The sequence below is a fragment of the Rana temporaria genome, chromosome 12 (assembly GCF_905171775.1).
Source record: "Rana temporaria chromosome 12, aRanTem1.1, whole genome shotgun sequence".
Lineage (NCBI taxonomy): Eukaryota > Metazoa > Chordata > Amphibia > Anura > Ranidae > Rana > Rana temporaria.
Genome location: NC_053500.1, coordinates 145,733,327 through 145,751,423, shown reverse-complemented (window position 1 = coordinate 145,751,423; position 18,097 = coordinate 145,733,327). Strand labels below are relative to the sequence as shown.

Here is an 18,097-nt window from a genome sequence, read left to right as displayed (position 1 = left end):
AAAGGGGGTCCAACCCTCTACTAGCAAGGGGGACCTAATAAAGGGGAACCAACCCGCTACTAGCAAGGGGGACCTAATAAAGGGGGTCCAACCCACTACTAGCAAGGTGCACCTAATAAAGGGGGTCCAACCCGCTACTAGCAAGGGGGACCTAAAAAAAAGGGGGTCCAACCTGATACTAGCAAGGGGGACCTAATAAAGGGGAACCAACCCGCTACTAGCAAGGGGAACCTAATAAAGGGGGTCCAACCCGAGACTAGCAAGGCGACCTAATAAAGGGGGTCCAACCCGCTACTAGCAAGGCGACCTAATAAAGGGGGTCCAACCCGAGACTAGCAAGGGGGACCTAATAAAGGGGGTCCAACCCGCTACTAGCAAGGAGGACCTAATAAAGGGGGTCCAACCCGAGACTAGCAAGGCGACCTAATAAAGGGGGTCCAACCCGAGACTAGCAAGGGGGACCTAATAAAGGGGGTCCAACCCGCTACTAGCAAGGAGGACCTAATAAAGGGGGTCCAACCCGAGACTAGCAAGGGGGACCTAATAAAGGGGAACCAACCCGCTACTAGCAAGGGGGACCTAATAAAGGGGAACCAACCCGCTACTAGCGAGAGGGACCTAATAAAGTGGCCGGTGATTTTACTTTAATTCCTAAAAAAATACAACGTCCTTAAAAAAAAGAAACCTGCTTTAGCCAGGAAAAATCTCTTTTTTTTTGGTTTCTCGCAGATCCATCTGTTTACGGAACAGGAAAACGCGGGCTTTTTATTCGCTCTCTGAAGACGGTGCCAGAAGCCTGTCTTATCTTTTACAAAACATCTCCAGAGCAGACAAAAGTGTTGGAGTTTAATTAACTTTTTACGGCGCCAAAATAATCATCTTTTGGCCGCTGGCCCTCCTCCTTGTCGTACCGGCGGAGATATATTGGTGCGCTCGTAGCGCACAAAGGCCGGTTCTGCAAGAGCACCGCGGTAAAAAAAAAAAAAACACTCAAAAAAACACACAGATGTACATTTAGACCTTCCACTCATTTACATGCCGAGGCTGAGAACTCAATTAAAATAAAAAAAAGCCTTTTATTGTTTTTATAATCTGTGACGGTTTTAATTAGAAAGTATGACAGTTGAGGGCCCTCAGAACTGAGCCCCCTTTGTGTGCGGGAACATTGCGGAGGAATTAAAGGTCTCTTCTCCCGGGTGGCTCGGCTCCTCGATGGGAAGTAGGAGTGGAGAATTTTTTTTTGTTTTAACCACTTCAACACCGGGCATTTTCACCCCCTTCCTACCCAGGCCAATTTTCAGCGCTATCACGCTTTGAATGACAATTGCGCGGTCGCGCAACGTGGCTCCCAAACAAAAATTGACGTCCTTCCCCCCCCCCCCCCCACAAATAGAGCTTTCTTTTGGTGGTATTTGATCACCTCTGCGGTTTTTATTTTTTGGCGCTGTAAACAAAAATAGAGCGACAATTTTGAAAAAAATATATATTTTTTACCGTTTGCTGTAATAATAAAAAAAATGTCCTCAGTTTAGGCCGATACGTATTCTTCTACATATTTTTGGGTAAAAAAAAAAAACATCGCAATAAGCGTTTATTGATTGGTTTGCGCAAAAGTTATAGGGGCAGATTCACATAGAATCGGCGGCGGCATAGTGTAAGCCATTTACACTACGCCGCCACAACTTACTGGAGCAAGTGCCGTATTCCTCAAGAACTTCCTCCGTAATTTGCGGCGGCGTAGTGTGTATGGCCGCGTAATTCAAAGGGGGCGGCTTGTATTTAAATTAAGCGCGCCCCTGCGCCGATCGAACTGTGCATGCGCAGGCCGTAAAAATAGCCCAGTGCGCATGCTCCAGCTCACGACGGAAAACGTCAATGAAGCCGACGTGAGCGTCATTGACGTAAAGTCCTATTCACGAACGACTTAGTAAAACAACGGAAATAGACGACGCTGACCCGACGCCATACTTAACATGGCATACGGCGGACTGACGTAAGGTTACCCCTCATATAGCAGGGGTAACATTACGCTTACGTAAACGACGTAAACAATGACGAGGCGGCGCAAAATCGTTTCGGGATTCGGCGTATCAGGCTCATTTGCATAGTCAAATGAGAAATCAACGTAAACGGCACCTAGCGGCCAGCGTAGAATTACATCTAAAATCCGACGGTGTAAGTGACTTACACCTGTCGGATCTACGCCGTATCTATGCGTAAATGATTCTAGGAATCAGACGCATAGATACCCGGGGCCAAAAACAGAGATATGACGAAGTTTCCTGAGATACACCGTCGTATTTCTTTTGAGAATCTGGCCCATAGCGTCTACAAAATAGGGGATAGTTTTATGGCATTTTTATTTATATATATATATTTTTTACTAGTAATGACAGCGATCAGCGATTTTTATCGTGACTGGGACATTACGTCGGACACTTCGGAAACTTTTGACGCCATTTTGGGACCATTGTCATTTATACAGCGATCAGCGCTATAAAAATGCACCGATTACTGTAAAAATGACACTGGCAGGGAAGGGGTTAACCACTAGGGGGCGATGAAGGAGTCAAGTGTGTCCTAGAAATATGTTCTAACTGTAGGGGGGGATGGACTGTGTGTGACACGACACTCATCACCGCTCCCGATTCCAGGGAGCGGTGATCAGTGTCCTGTCACTAGGAAGAACAGGGAAATGCTTGTTTACATCAGCATTTCCCCCGTTCTTCCTCTCCGTGAGACGATCGCGGGTATCCCCGCTGACATTAAGTCAGCGGGGATACCGCGGTCGGGCTCGCGCGCCCAAATTCTCACATCTTAAAGGGGACGTACCTGTAGACCCATTTGCCGAGCCCATTGTGCTGGTCGGCAAGGGGTTCATACAGCAAGAAAATAAGACATGTGGAAGATGGTGGAGCTTTTAAGGAGACGGGGAAAAGATGGGGGCAGTAGAGGGGGGTCGTGATTGAGTTCCTGTACCTATTTTCAGAGAAAAAAAAAAAAAAAAAACCCTGGTCTTCACCAAATTCTCAATACAAGGTTGGAAGCACAAAATTGTCTAAAATACCTTTTTCATGCCGTAGCAATAAAAGTACCCTTCAGTGGAAACGTCTGAACTCATGTTGGAAGGAATTCCATGTGTGGCCATTGTTCTCTCACGGTCATGTGAAAATTTTACCTTTCTGGGGTAGTATTTGAGATCTGCAAAGAAAGATCACACAAACACTTGTAGGTATAACATGTAATTCAGCAACGAAAGATAACAAATGTAACAATATTATAAAATATAACAAGAATACTTAACTAAAGATGCTGTGTCGGCCACAGAGTCTTCGGCCAGTTTGGCGGCGTGGCACAGATGATCAGATCAGACGCTTGCATGATAGAAGCTCTGAATTTTCCAAGTTTTGGATGTAGTATATAGGACTTGCGTGTAAGGAAATGACCAACCCCCTTTGCTAGCAACATAAGGTTTTAAGGACTTTTAAGGACTGTTTAAGGTCAGTTTGTAATGAAATTCCTTCGGTATGAAGTCGGCTAAAGGTAACTAGGCTTAGGAGACTTTCTTAGATATTGTGAGACAGCTTTAAAATATATATGAAATTTCAAGCTGTAGGAAGGTCACAACTCACAACCTTCAACAAGTTGCTGAACCGGATAGAAAAACTAGAAATCAAGTATAACTATTTACTTAACAGGAGGATGTAGTGTAAGAATGACGGACAAAGTGTGGTACCGAGAGAGGCAGGAGAATCCAAGATGAAGGAAGGAGGAGGATGTAGCGTAAGAATGAAGGGCAACGTGTGGTACCGAGAAATGCAGGAGAATCCAAAATGAAGGAAGGAGGAGGATGTAGTGTAAGAATGACGGGCAACGTGTGGTACCGAGAGAGCAGGTTCTAAATTTTTAATGCCCATTTGTCTCCTCAAGAAAAATACTCTGGAGCCTACACACGACCGTTTTTCACGACCAATTAAAAAAATGGCATTTTTCTCGTCATGAAAAACGGTCGTGTGTACGCGGCATAAGAATGACAGGCAGCGTGCGGCACCGAGAAAGGCAGAAGAATCCAAGATGATGGAAGGAGGAGGATGTAGCATAACAATGAAGGGCAACAAGTGGTACCGAGAGGGGCAGGAGAATCCAAGATGAAGGAAGGAGGATGTAGTGTAAGAATGATGGGCAGCATGCGGTACAGAGAAAGGCAGGAGAATCCAAAATGAAGGAAGGTGAAGGAAGGAGGAGGATGTAGTGTAAGAATGACGGGCAACGCGTGGTACATAGAGAGGCAGTAGAATCCAAGATGAAGGAAGGAGGATGTAGTGTAAGAATGATGGGCAGCGTGTGGTACCGAGAAAGGCAGGAGAATCCAAAATGAAGGAAGGATGAGGGTGTAGCGTAAGAATGAAGGGCAACAAGTTGTACCGAGAGAGGCAGGAGAATCCAAGATGAAGGAAGGAGGAGGTTGTAGTGCAAGAATGACGGGCAGCATGTGGTACCGAGAGAGGCAGGAGAATCCAAGATGAAGGAAGGAGGAGAATGTAGTGTAAGAATGAAGGGCAGCGTGTGGTACCGAGAGAGGCAGAAGAATCCAAGATGAAGGAAGGAGGAGGTTGTAGTGCAAGAATGACGGGCAGCATGTGGTACCGAGAGAGGCAGGAGAATCCAAGATGAAGGAAGGAGGAGAATGTAGTGTAAGAATGAAGGGCAGCGTGTGGTACCGAGAGAGGCAGGAGAATCCAAGATGAAGGAAGGAGGAGGATGTAGTGTAAGAATGACGGGCAAAGTGTGGTACAGAGAGAGGCAGGAGAGTCCAAGATGAAGGAAGGAGGATGTAGTGTAAGAATGACGGGCAACGTGTGGTACCGAGAGAGGCAGGAGAATCCAAGATGAAGGAAGGAGGATGTAGTATAAGAATGACGGGCAACGTGTGGTACCGAGAGACGCAGTAGAATCCAAGATGAAGGAAGGAGGAGGTTGTAGTGCAAGAATGACGGGCAACAAGTGGTACCGAGAGAGGCAGGAGAATCCAAGATGAAGGAAGGAGGATGTAGTATAAGAATGACGGGCAGCGTGTGGTAAATCTTGAACACAAAGAAAAATAAAGAAAGAGAGAGGACGACAAAAAAAAAAAAGAGGCACCGAGACAGTTAACAATTTCGATCTCAGAAACCTTATTATAAAAAACCGACAAGGTTCATAGCGTGAGTTACTTTTATTGTATGTAGTATCCGGTGTGCACTCCAGCCCATAATTCTGCCTACATCTTAAAACACTTCTATTATAACATTTCTTTCACCAATTTTTCGCCTTCAGAAATTCAACAGGCTTTTCATTTCACGGTGTCAGATGTGTCAGCTGAAGATTGTTGAGAAACCTCTATGGATGCTTATAATTTGCCCGATACGTCCCATATGGAACCACTCACACAGGGCTGGGAAAAGCACTCGTCTACAAATTGCTCCGCGGAGTAAAAGGAAATCCTGGACAGGCGAGTAACACTCTGTTTCTGTGACATCGTAGACTCCGAGGCTCAGAAAAGGTTTGTTGCCGTGACAGGAACGTGTCAACCTCGACTTCAAAACTGACTTTTCCCCCCCAGAATCCTTCGCAAAGCTTGACAGTTTATAACAAGTCAGTGTTGGTGTCTTGGTCTCCTTCAAAAGACCCAATGTCTATGGTCACGTAAAATGTCCTTTCGAAAAAAAAAATTGCCACGAGAAAAAAACAAAAAACAATACAGGTTTAGTTTTCGAACCGTACACCCATGAAGGGCCTTGGGAGGGGGCCTCAGATGTTTTCCAGTATTTTTATGTTCTCTGAATCTTATTATAAATTTTCCTTTTTTTTTTTACCCCCACCTCTGCAAAAAAAAGCTTAATATAGAGCTGAGATATCGACTTGGTCGTTAGCGAGTATAAAACAGCTGGTTTCAGGTAACTTGATGTCACGCAGGTCTGAAAATGGATGGGCGTTGGCCCCTCCCGGGTGAGTCTGCGGATATTTATATACACTTCGTATATATTGTTTTGGAACGCACTAAGTCAGAGCAGCCCGCTGGGGAAATAAAGGAGGATCTCGACGTAACCCTTTCAGCTTCGGCTTTTTCCAAGATGGCGTCCGTACGCAAGAGGACTGGATGCAAATTGTTGGGCGAGGTGGTGAAAACGAAAGACCTCAATCGAAAAAGTCATGTTATATGTTGATTAGAATATATTGAAGGGCCTTTGGTATGAGATTAGTGATTGTAGAAGATGAGGAATTGGCAAGTCGTGGCCATCACCGCACTCCGACCGGTAGGTTTCTCCGTTTACATCCTTGTTGGTCACTTCGGCCAAGCTGCCACCACGACAATGGCGATGAGAAGGAGGACGATGAGCACCCACATGGCTGCGGGAATAAAACAAATTTGGAGTTATTGTAAGTGTAATTATTTTTCTTAAAGCAGAACCCCTGTCAAAGATAACTCAATAAAAATGTGTCCTTTACCATTTTAATACTTTCACCCCCCTTCCTGCCCAGGCCATTTTTTCAACTTTCAGCACTGTCACACTTTGAATGACAATTGCACGATCATGCAACGCTGTACCCAAAGGACATTTTTATAATTGTTTGCTAAACAAATAAAAATAAAAAGGAGAAAATATTGAAAAAAGTATGTTCTTCTTAAGTTTCTGTTAACAAATTTAGCAAATAAGTAATTTTTCTTCTTCACTTCATGGATGGGCACTGATGAGGCTTAAATAAATATCAAGCCTCCAAAAGTCAGTAGGGCTGTGTACAGAGGTCAGTAAGATGTAGTGCATTAGTAGGGCAGATGACAAGGGTGAGCAGGGAGAGACTAGCAAGGCAGAGAACAGGGCAGTGTAAAGGGGAGGAGGGTCCGGAGGGCACAGTACAGGGGGGGCTGGAGGAGATGGTACAGGGGTTTCTGAAGGGTATGGTACAGGGGGGTGTGGATGGGGCATGGTGTGTCTGGAGGGCACGGTACGGAGGGTCTGGAGGACACGATACGGGGGGGGGGGTCTGGAGGGCACAATACAGGGGGGGTCTGGAGGACACGGTACAGGGGGGGGGGGGGCTGGAGGACACGGTACAGGGGGGGGGGGTCTGGAGGGCACGGTAGGGGGTCTGGAGGGAACGGTACAGGGGGGGGGTCTGGAGGGAACGGTACAGGGGGGTCTGGAGGGCACGGTACAGGGGGGATCTGGAGGGCACGGTACAGGGGCGATCTGGAGGGCACGGTACAGGGGCGATCTGGAGGGCACGGTACAGGGGCGATCTGGAGGGCACGGTACAGGGGGGATCTGGAGGGCACGGTACAGGGGGGATCTGGAGGGCACGGTACAGGGGGGATCTGGAGGGCACGGTACAGGGGGGATCTGGAGGGCACGGTACAGGGGGGATCTGGAGGGCACGGTACAGGGGGGATCTGGAGGGCACTGTACAGGGAGGGTCTGGAGGGCACGGTAAAGGGAGGGTCTGGAGGGCACGGTAAAGGGAGGGTCTGGAGGGCACGGTAAAGGGAGGGTCTGGAGGGCATTATACAGGGGGGTCTGGAGGGCATTATACAGGGGGGTCTGGAGGGCATTATACAGGGGGGTCTGGAGGGCATTATACAGGGGGATCTGGAGGGCACGGTATGAGGGGGGGATCTGGAGGGCACGGTACAGGGGGGATCTGGAGGGCACGGTACAGGGGGGATCTGGAGGGCACGGTACAGGGGGGATCTGGAGGGCACGGTACAGGGGGGATCTGGAGGGCACAGTACAGGGGGGATCTGGAGGGCACGGTACAGGGAGGGTCTGGAGGGCATTATACAGGGGGGATCTGGAGGGCATGGTACAGGGGGGGTCTGGAGGGCACGATACAGGGGGGATCTGGAGGGCACAGTACAGGGGGGATCTGGAGGGCACGGTACAGGGAGGGTCTGGAGGGCACGGTACAGGGAGGGTCTGGAGGGCATTATACAGGGGGGATCTGGAGGGCATGGTACAGGGGGGGTCTGGAGGGCATTATACAGGGAGGGTCTGGAGGGCATTATACAGGGGGGATCTGGAGGGCATGGTACAGGGGGGGTCTGGAGGGCATTATACAGGGGGGGTCTGGAGGGCATGGTACAGGGGGGGTCTTGAACACACAGCGCAAGAGGGTCTGTAATCTGTAATTTATTTATGGATACTTGTAAAATTACTTATATCACTTTAAGCAGGTAGCTCTGCCTACAAATGTAATTTGCATAATAATAAATTTGCATACATGATAAGCTATGCATAGAAAAGAAGAGGCCTAAGTTGGCGTTGCACTAGCTTGAAAGAGATTTAGTAGCTGTCAATACACATCTGAGTAATTATCAACATATTTCCACAGAATTTATCAGCAAGGATGCAGCAATAATCGCTGAGAAATGTTTTTTGGTCAAGCTGACCTTCTGATTTCACTCGCATAGATGCCTTCAGCAATTCGGGGAATGCAGCCATGTCCTGGCTTTGTAGCACAGATCGCTCCCTGTCCACCATGTTGTGCCTTACAGCCGCTGACCATCATTGTCTTCAGATAAAGGCCAATGTTTTTTTTTTCATTGGACATCTTCCGTGAACAAAATATGGAGGCTTCCACAACTGACCTTCTATAAGTTCTGCTTGCTGGTAGAAAGGTGAAGGATCAGAACCCCTGGCAGTAAATTTTATTGTCATCTATGCTTATTTCTTTCCAGGTGGCGACCACTCCTCCCATTTCTAGAACGGGTGTTGAAGGGTGAGAAGAAGTGAGGGAAAACTCCCCAACTGTTTCAGCTTCCAGAAGGTTCAGTCAAGTTCATACCTATCTCCTTATACAGGGGGATGTCAAACTCTGAGTACTCTTCTACATTTTTGGTGGGAATTTTCCAAAAAATTTGGTCTAATTGGGCTAATGTGTACCAACCGGTGTACACTATTTTGGGTAAGGGCATAGGCAAGTTGCCTGAGCCGTAAATCAGCCAAATGTACCAATTCTACCTTTTGACTTTCCCATTGATGGCGGACAAAGGAGTATTGGCCAAACCATGGTAGTACTCTAATCTCACAACAGCCGATCAATACATAGGATGTTGTGGTTTTTCATAGATTGAAAAATTGGCTGCCATTCTTAAAATTGAAATTTCTAAGCTAAAAAAAGAAAAAAAAATGGTTGCCATTCTTAAAATTGAAATTCATAAACTAAAAAAAATGGCTGCCATTCTTAAAATTGAAATTCATAAACTAAAAAAAAATGGCTACCATGCTTAACTACTTGCAGATCAGCCACCATCGTTATACGGCGGCAGATTGGCCACCTTGCGCAAATTGCCGTAGCTGTACAGCGGCAACTTTAATGGCTGTAGGGGGCGTGCGCATGCGTGACGCTGGAGCCGATGCGCGTGGCCGGCGGCCACCCGCAATCGCTCCACAGAGGGCCAGAATGGAGTAAACATATCTAAATTCCTAAACTAGAAAAAAAAGGCTGCCATGCTTAAAATTTTAATTCCTAAACTAAAAAAAAAATGGCTGCCCTTCTTAAAATTGAAGTTCCTAAACTAAAAAAAAAATGGCTGCTTTTGTTGAAATTTCTAAACTAAAAAAAAAAATATTTAGGGCGTAACACATCCACTCCCAAAACAGCCCTCTCTGGTAGCATGCAGGGGTTCAACCTGTGTTGCCAATTACGGGCGGCCCGTAAAAACAGGCACTTTTTCTCTTGCCCGTAAATGCCCGTAGGAGCTGAACACTGCCAGTAAAAATGGATCGGGTGAGAACTGCGCAAAAAAAATAAAAAAAAAGACTGCCATTCCTAAAATTTTCATTTCTAAACTAAAATAAAAAAATCCCAAATTCAAAAATGTTTATATTATGACTCAAAGACTTCGACCCGTCCTTGTTAGCCGTGTAACCCATTTAATTGGTGTTTGGGTTCATCTACATTGACATACTAGGTGACCTGGTTCTATTTCCCCGCTTCCTATCCTACTGCTCCACTATATGAAACCCTTTTCTGACCCTTCCTATCAGGTCCCTACCACCTTTTTTTTTTCTTCTTAACTCTCTCGTTCTCCATCATCACCATATTAAATTTACGTACTTATGGGCCACAACCCCAGTGGTCTGTAATTACAGTTTCATCAGGTAGACCACAGATTATCAGAAGGGTGGTCTTGCTTCCCACTACAGGACTATTTATTTCTTCTACCAGACCACATTTTCTTGGCACTGAAGTAACCAGGGCTCCCTTGTACAGGCGCAGACCTGGCTGCACTCGTTTATAAGCGCCCCGATGTCTCTGAAACTTCTGCAAACTTCTAATAAAAATGTACTGAAGCTGAAAAACGCTTTGGCTAGTGTTCGGCTCTAAACCATACGTAAACCCAAAATCTATTTTTGTTATATTTGACCTCACGCTGCACTGTATGCAGTTTTCCTAAAGCCCAACTCCACACAAAACGTAATTTTTGCCCGTCCCCTCCCAACCCATCCTTTCCAAAGGTTTCCTGGTGAAGTCCGTCATACTCATCTAGGTCCTTCACTAAAGCCGTTTCCTCCCGTGGGGGCCACTAGCAAGCCACGCCGGCTGGTCCTCTTTGTTCTCAAGGGTCTGACATCATCTTTCTTCAGGACCTTAACAGGACCCCTCTGCTGGCCAGCCAAAGGGAATTGTCAACACCCAAAAAGAAGGACCTCTCCCCGAGGTAAACAGTGAGGGGAAGGACCCAGCACTGGATGATCATGTCACCATGGGTTTAAGTAAGTGGAAATGAGGTTTAGAATGCTTTTTAAATAAATTGAGTCAGCCAAAGAAAAAAAAATATATATAATTAATTTGAGATTCTTTATATATAATTATTTTGCAGCACAGAAGAGAGATGAATTTTATTTCACGCCAGTTAAATTATAACTATTGCAGAGGGCAAAGGGCCAAAAAAGTGGATCCAGTGGGGCCAGGCAGGTGGCGGGAACGGCAAGTTTTACGTAATTGATTGAGGTATTTGTGATGAGCCATCCCTTCTATGATTCAGCGGCATTCCCTGGCCCCGGCCGCGCTCCCTTGTACCTTTTCTGTAATTACGCGCTCTGTTACCACAATTCCACGGCCAATATACCGCGGACTCTGGGAAAATGATTGCTTTCGTAATGCTGGAACTCCAATGAGTGCAGGTAAAAGAAAAGCAAAAAAGGTTTGGTTTTTGGATGGCGCATGCTGTGCGGGATCACGCACCGTGACAGCAATATTAATTTTTTTTTTTGGTCTTTAGTGCAGTTACTTGTTAATAATCCAGGTGTTACCCCTGACACTAAACTGTATCCTTCTTGTATTCTTTTTTTTTAAGTGTATTTTTTGTGCGTGTACTCGAGAGAGGAGCCGGACTGCAGGAGTTGGGAGTTGGCAGGCCTCCCCCAGAGGCAATCTGCCACCTTTCTCCATGCCCCGGGTGGCAATGGCGGGTGTGTGAGGGGGTCCTCCCACACAGCCCACCCTACCTGCTCCGCTTTGAAGCCCAACGGGGCAGAGGGACTCCCTATAAGGGAGTGAGAGGATCTAGCCCGCTCAACCAGCCCCGTTAGTCCTTCACCTCTCTTTTTTAGAGACCATGTGGTCAAAGTGCGTGCATGTTAACCCAATTTCGAGTGCGTGTAAGTGTGGTGATTTGTGTGGGAGGGGGTGGGCGTACTAAGCGCAGGCTTACCTCGCATAGCACACCCACCGGGAGCCGGGCTGAGACCACCAAACTCAATTCACATTGTAGCTGCAGACTAAACTGTATCCTTATTCTAATCTATACGTATCCACCATTTCACAGCCCCTATAACACAGCCATTAGAAATTTTGGATATCCGTTTCTTTATAAAGGAACGTGCCTCAAAAGCCACCATTTATGAAACCCAACATATTGGGGTCGATTTACTAAACCTAGAGAGTGCAAAGTCTGGTGCCAATCGGCTTCTACGTTCAGCTTGTTCAATAAAGCTTTAATAAAAAAATTTTTTAAAAGGGAAGCTTATTGGTTTCAATGAAGAGCTGCACCAGATTTCGCACTCTCAAGTTTTAGTTAAAGAAAACCCGCAAAGTCATCTACAACTCTGACCTGAGGCTACATCACCAACCTCATCTTAAAATTTCACCCAAACTGTCCTCCAAAAACGTCCTGCATTCTAGGTCGCCCATCACCTCCTTCCATGCTCGCCATCAAGAACCTCTCCCCCATCCTTTTGAACTCTCTACCCTCAATCCGTCTATTTCCTACTCCCATCAACTCATCTCTATTGGGAAGTCTATCTGGGCCTCTTCCCAACAGTTTTTACTTTCTTCAACAACTCATCCCAACCCTGTTATCACTCTTTAAATCAATTGCTCTCCCTTTTTAGATTGCAAGCTCTCATGAGCAGGGCCCTCCTAACCCTCTTGTATTGAATTGTATTGCAACTGAACCATCTCCCCAAAGGGCTTGTTTACACTCGCATCGAAATGTAGCATTGGACATGCTTTTTAAACGTTCTGAACGGCAATCAAAACTCCTGTCACTAAAGCCCCCTCTCGATCCAGCGACGTTGCGGGAATGTCTTGACTGCCTGGGACTCTCCCTCATTGGCTGAGACCGCAGCATAGCACCATTGGCTCCTGCTGCTGTCAAAGTCTGTGATCTGGGATTCATCCTAGAATCAGGTTTAAGTTTGGCTCAGGTTGTCAGTGCATGTCACTGGCAGCTAAAACTCCTGAGGGGGATGTTTAAATATCTGAATATCTCGGCCAAAAAAAAACGCATCTGCGCCACGATAGGTAGCTGCCTAGACTACTGAAACTCTCTTTATCTGGGATTGCCAAAGATGTTAGTGCATAAGCTTCAACTTATTCAAAATGCTGCGGCTAGGTTACTCATGGATGTCCCGCTGAGGGATCATATCACCCCTGTCCTCCGCGCCTTGCACTGGCTGCCCGTCCACTATCGCACCTTATTTAAGGCTGGATGTATTAGGTTTAAGATTATGAGAGGTCTGGCCCCAAGCTATCTCTGCTCTCGTTTTCATAAAAAAGCTTTTGTTAGATCACTCAGGTCAACCGGCAGAGATCTCCTTTACATCTCGGTGCCACAAGAAGATCCGGTGTGGTGGCCGGGCCTTCTCCCACCATGGCGCCGTTCTATGGAATAGCCTCCCTGTCAAGCTCCAGGAGGCCCCTACTATTCCGGTCTTCCGCAGGCTACTGAAGACTTGGCTTTTCACGCGAGCCTTCCCTGCGTAGCCTCTCTCTTCCACCCTTTCTGCCGCTCTTTGCTGCTTCTGGTTCCTGGGTCCTCTTTTCCCAGGAACTCTGCTATGCGTGTTGGGACCCTTCGGGGTAAGACCGCGCTATATTAAGATACCTCTCAACTCAAAGTCAGTGAGCCAATGAGGAGAGAGAGGGGGCGGGGCCAAACCATGGCTCCATGTCTGAATGGACAAAGGAAGCTGTGGCTCGGGTGCCCCCATAGCAAGCTGCTTGCTGTGGGGGCACTCGGCAGGGGGGAGGGGCCAGGAGCGCCGACAAGGGACCCGAGAAGAAGAGGATGGGGGCTGCTCTGTGCAAAACCACTACACAGAGCAGGTAAATAACACGTTTGTTATTTTTAAAGAAAAAAAAACGAAGACTTTAGTATCGCTTTAAAGCAAATAGAAATTAAATCGATAATTGTATTGGCGCAATTTATATTATATTACGCTTATATTTTTTATGTGCACCTGAACTTGCTCATCTTGAGTGATTACCTTTGTAACCTTTAGAAAACCTGTTAATAAAAACACATTCAACCTTAAAACAAATAGAAAATCAACACACATGGGGGCATTTGCCAAGCTTCATTAAAGCTTCAAAAGAGCATCACCGAAGCATCAAAAACACGTTGAAGCGATAGGCTCTTTAATGTGTGTTAAAGACGAGGCAAGTGTAAATGAGCCCTTACTGTATTTTGTAAAACGCTTGTCAAACTGTTGGCGCCTTACCGAACCAAATCCAGCTCTGAAAAACAATTGAAAAGCACTAATTTCGGTAAAAGTCACTTGGCCTCTTCACTCATTGAGTAATAAGACTCTCAAATTCCTGAAGGAACGGCTCCGAGTGTATTAAGAGAAGCTTATAATTCCATATTTTCATATCTACCCCCCCCCCTCTTCTTAAAACCCCCCAGGAGACGAGTCACCCGGACTGGAAAAAGCAGAAAAGTCATCAGGAGAGGATCGGGGGGTAGATCGGGGGGGGGGGGGGGTAAGATGATGGAGTCCCTCTTGCTGGGGATCTGGGAAAGATGAATATTACTCAGCTGAATATTTCAAGGCTCAGTTCAGTGGAAAAAAAGAAAAAGGAAAGATTAATAGGGAAAGACAGAAGTGTAACGGCACGGTGTGGAAATGACTGTAACACATGGCAGCTCTTTGTTGAACCTCGCCAAGCACCCCAGTGATGTCCTCTTCTTAGAAGTGGTGGAGAAGTTAACCCTTCAAAAGGGATGCGAGACCCAACTCAGAAGTTTTCGGTAAAGAGGACTGTTCTTTCACTTGGACACCAAATTTGAAGACATGTTAGGACTATTCCTAATACAGGGCTCAAAATTTCAAGTCCTGAGCTACTAGCCAGGTCTCATGGGTTACTCGCCACCAGTTGCCCCACCCCAAATCACGCCATCATAAATTATCCAATGAAATGACACTTAAATGTTTTATGCAGAATTAAGTTACAAAAATAAATATTAACAAGAACTTTATCAGTTCCCCTCAGCACAGCCTCACTGTGCCCACCAATGCAGCCAAACCAGCGCCCATCAATGCAGCCTCACCGTGCCCCACATTGCAGCCTCACCGTCCCCCACATTGCAGCCTCACCGTCCCCCACATTGCAGCCTCACCGTGCCCCCCATTGCAGCCTTTCCAGGTCGGAGGAAGTGAGAGGGGTGGCCGGATCGTGACGGGAGTCAGGCCCCATACACACGATAGAATCCATCCGCTGAAAAATCCCAGCGAATGGGTTTCAGCGGATAGATCCTATGGTGTGTACACTCCAGCGGATCTGTTTCCGCGGATATTTATCCCCTGGGATGGATTTCCAGCGGATAAATATTTGATGACATGCTATCAAATCTATCCGCTGGAATCCATCCCAACGGATGGATCCGCTGGTCTGTACAGACTCACCGGATCCATCCGTCCGAAGGGAACCCCCGCATGCGTCGTAATGATTCGACGCATCCGTGGAATTCCTTATATGACAGCGTCGCGCACGTCGCCGCGTCATAATCGCGGCGACGGCGCGACACGTCATCGCCAGAGGATTTCGGCGCGGATTTCGATTCGATGGTGAGTACACTCCATCGCATGGAAATCCAAGCAAATCCTCGAGAGGATTTATCCGCGGATACGGTCCGCTGGACCGTATCCGCGGATAAATCCTCTCGTGTGTATGGGGCCTTAGAGGAGAGCCGCGGGATCACCGAGAGATAAAACACGCTGTAACAGCTTACACCGAAACGGTCTCCGCTCTGCTCACTCTCACACAGCCCCGCCTCCTCCTAACCCAGCTCCTGTAATAGACAGAACGTGGGTCCAATGCTGGGATGCATTCTGTCTATTACAGGCTCGGGGGTTTAGGAGGAGGCGGGGCTGTTTGAGCAGAGCGGAGACAGTTTCAATGTAATGCTGTTACAGCGCGTTTTACCGCTCGGTGATCCCGCGGCTCTCCTCTAACTCTATGCACTCTTCCACCGGGAGAATGGCTCCCGATCAACCCCACCCGCGTCGGTGCTCGCCCCCCGCACTCCCAGGCAGCCCAGCTCCTCGCCAGCCCTCATTTTCCACTCGCAAAATGTGAGTAGGCAAGTGTAAAATTTGAGGGCTGCCTAATAGATTTTATTTGTTGGGAAATGGCCGTTTTCAATACTATGTAGTTCACTGAAGGCCCCGGGTGTCCATGGTTGGACATCTTACTCTCGTGACACATCCCACTTTACTGCAATTAGCACAGTGTATCAATGGCATCAACCCTTTGGCCTGGGATATTTTTATTATAGGTGGAGTTTGGTGGGCTGAGTTTCGTATATATGTCTTGGATGCCCTACCATTGAGATTTTCCGGCCATAATTCGGGACTCTGCTCCGGTTTTACCTGGGAGACTTGGCTGTCCCTGCCCACCTTTCTGTGTTCCGGCTCCTCCTGTTATATTCTCCCCAATATAACATACAGCAAAAATAGTGGAAAAACCGTCATAATGGGCACACAGGTGGTGTACAAACTTGGCAACTATGCACAGGGAAGGTGGGAGCCCCTAATATTGGGCACAGCGGGTGTACAGACCTGGGAACTCAGCACAGGGATGGTGGGGACCCCTCATAATAGGTACAGCGGGTGTACAGACCCAGGAACTCAGCACAGGGATGGTGGGAACCCCTCATAATGGGTACAGCGGGTGTACAGACCCGGGAACTCAGCACAGGGATGGTGGGGATCCATCATAATGGGCACAGCGGGTGTACAGACCCGGGAACTCAGCACAGGGATGGTGGGGACAGATCATAATGGGCACAGCGGGGGGTACAGACCCGGGAACTCAGCACAGGGATGGTGGGAACCCCTCATAATAGGTACAGCGGGTGTAAAGACCCAGGAACTCAGCACAGGGATGGTGGGAACCCCTCATAATGGGTACAGCGGGTGTACAGACCCGGGAACTCAGCACAGGGATGGTGGGGATCCATCATAATGGGCACAGCGGGTGTACAGACCCGGGAACTCAGCACAGGGATGGTGGGGATCCATCATAATGGGCACAGCGGGTGTACAGACCCCGGGAACTCAGCACAGGGATGGTGGGAACCCCTCTTAATGGGCACAGCGGGTGTACAGACCCGGGAACTCAGCACAGGGATGGTGGGGACAGATCATAATGGGTACAGCAGGTGTACAGACCCAGGAACTCAGCACAGGGATGGTGGGAACCCCTCATAATGGGTATAGCAGGTGTACAGACCCGGGAACTCAGCACAGGGATGGTGGGAACCCCTCATAATGGGCACAGCGGGTGTACAGACCCGGGAACTCAGCACAGGGATGGTGGGAACCCCTCATAATGGGGCACAGCGGGTGTACAGACCCGGGAACTCAGCACAGGGATGGTGGTGATCCATCATAATGGGCACAGCGAGTGTACAGACCTGGGAACTCAGCACAGGGATGGTGAGAACCCTTCATAATGGGCACAGCAGGTGTACAGACCCGGGAACTCAGCACAGGGATGGTGGGAACCCCTTCTAATGGGCAAAGCAGGTGTATAATAATAATAGTGTGCGACTATGGGGGGAGGGGACATTAGAGGGTAAGCTCCTCAGGTGCAGAGACTGACGTGACTCAGTGTTCTCTGTACAGCACTGGTATATGTCAGCGCTATATCAATATACAATAATAGCGTGTTACTGTGGTGGGGACCATTAGAGTGTAAGCTCCTCTGGTGGATGCACTCTGAAGCACTATAGGATCTTTGCCACTTTGGGTAAAACACTTCATGTAGAACATGTCCTCCATACCGAGATGGTTACGGCAGGCAAATGCAACATAAACATCTACATCTGAAGCTGAACACAGCCCATAGTAAATCCAGCTCTAAGAAGACATTCTCACGTTTGCTGAAACACACAAACTTTAGTGAATTCCCATCTTAGCTTTTCCAAGAGATTAATAACTCGTCTTTCTCATCCTAAGTCAGAAAAATTTGACGCCGATTTGGAGACCACCTCGCGCTCAGAGAGACTGCAAGCTCTTGAGACTAGAGCGCCCCCCACTTTCTTTATTTTTTTTATTTTTTGGTCCTTTAATCCCATGTGAACTCTCTTCCCGATATAAAGTCTGTTTAATTGTCTCTAAGGTGTGCCATGGCAACCTTAACCCCCTTCGTGCCGCTAGACAGACCTCCGTCAACAAAAGGCCGGGGCTACGGCTTATGGAAAAATATCAGGCTAACGACGGCTCTGAGCGTACAAGGGCTTTCTCATGTGCGCACAAAAGCAACGATTGTCATCTGTCACCGTGAGATCGGGGGCCTTGTCTTTCTGGTATGGTGCTATTTACAC

The 18,097-nt window shown here is 47.6% G+C and overlaps 1 protein-coding gene across 2 annotated transcripts in view; it reads right to left on the bottom strand.

The window, feature by feature from the left end:
• Positions 1–5,200: 5,200 nt before the first annotated feature.
• The window catches only part of STX8 (syntaxin 8), a 157,822-nt gene continuing 144,925 nt past the window's right edge, over positions 5,201–18,097 (bottom strand). For both annotated transcript variants that reach the window (XM_040331124.1, XM_040331123.1), the window contains one exon: positions 5,201–6,390. In XM_040331124.1, the coding sequence (XP_040187058.1) occupies positions 6,326–6,390 (65 nt within the window). In that variant the 3' untranslated portion in view covers positions 5,201–6,325. The remainder of the gene's footprint in view (positions 6,391–18,097) is intronic.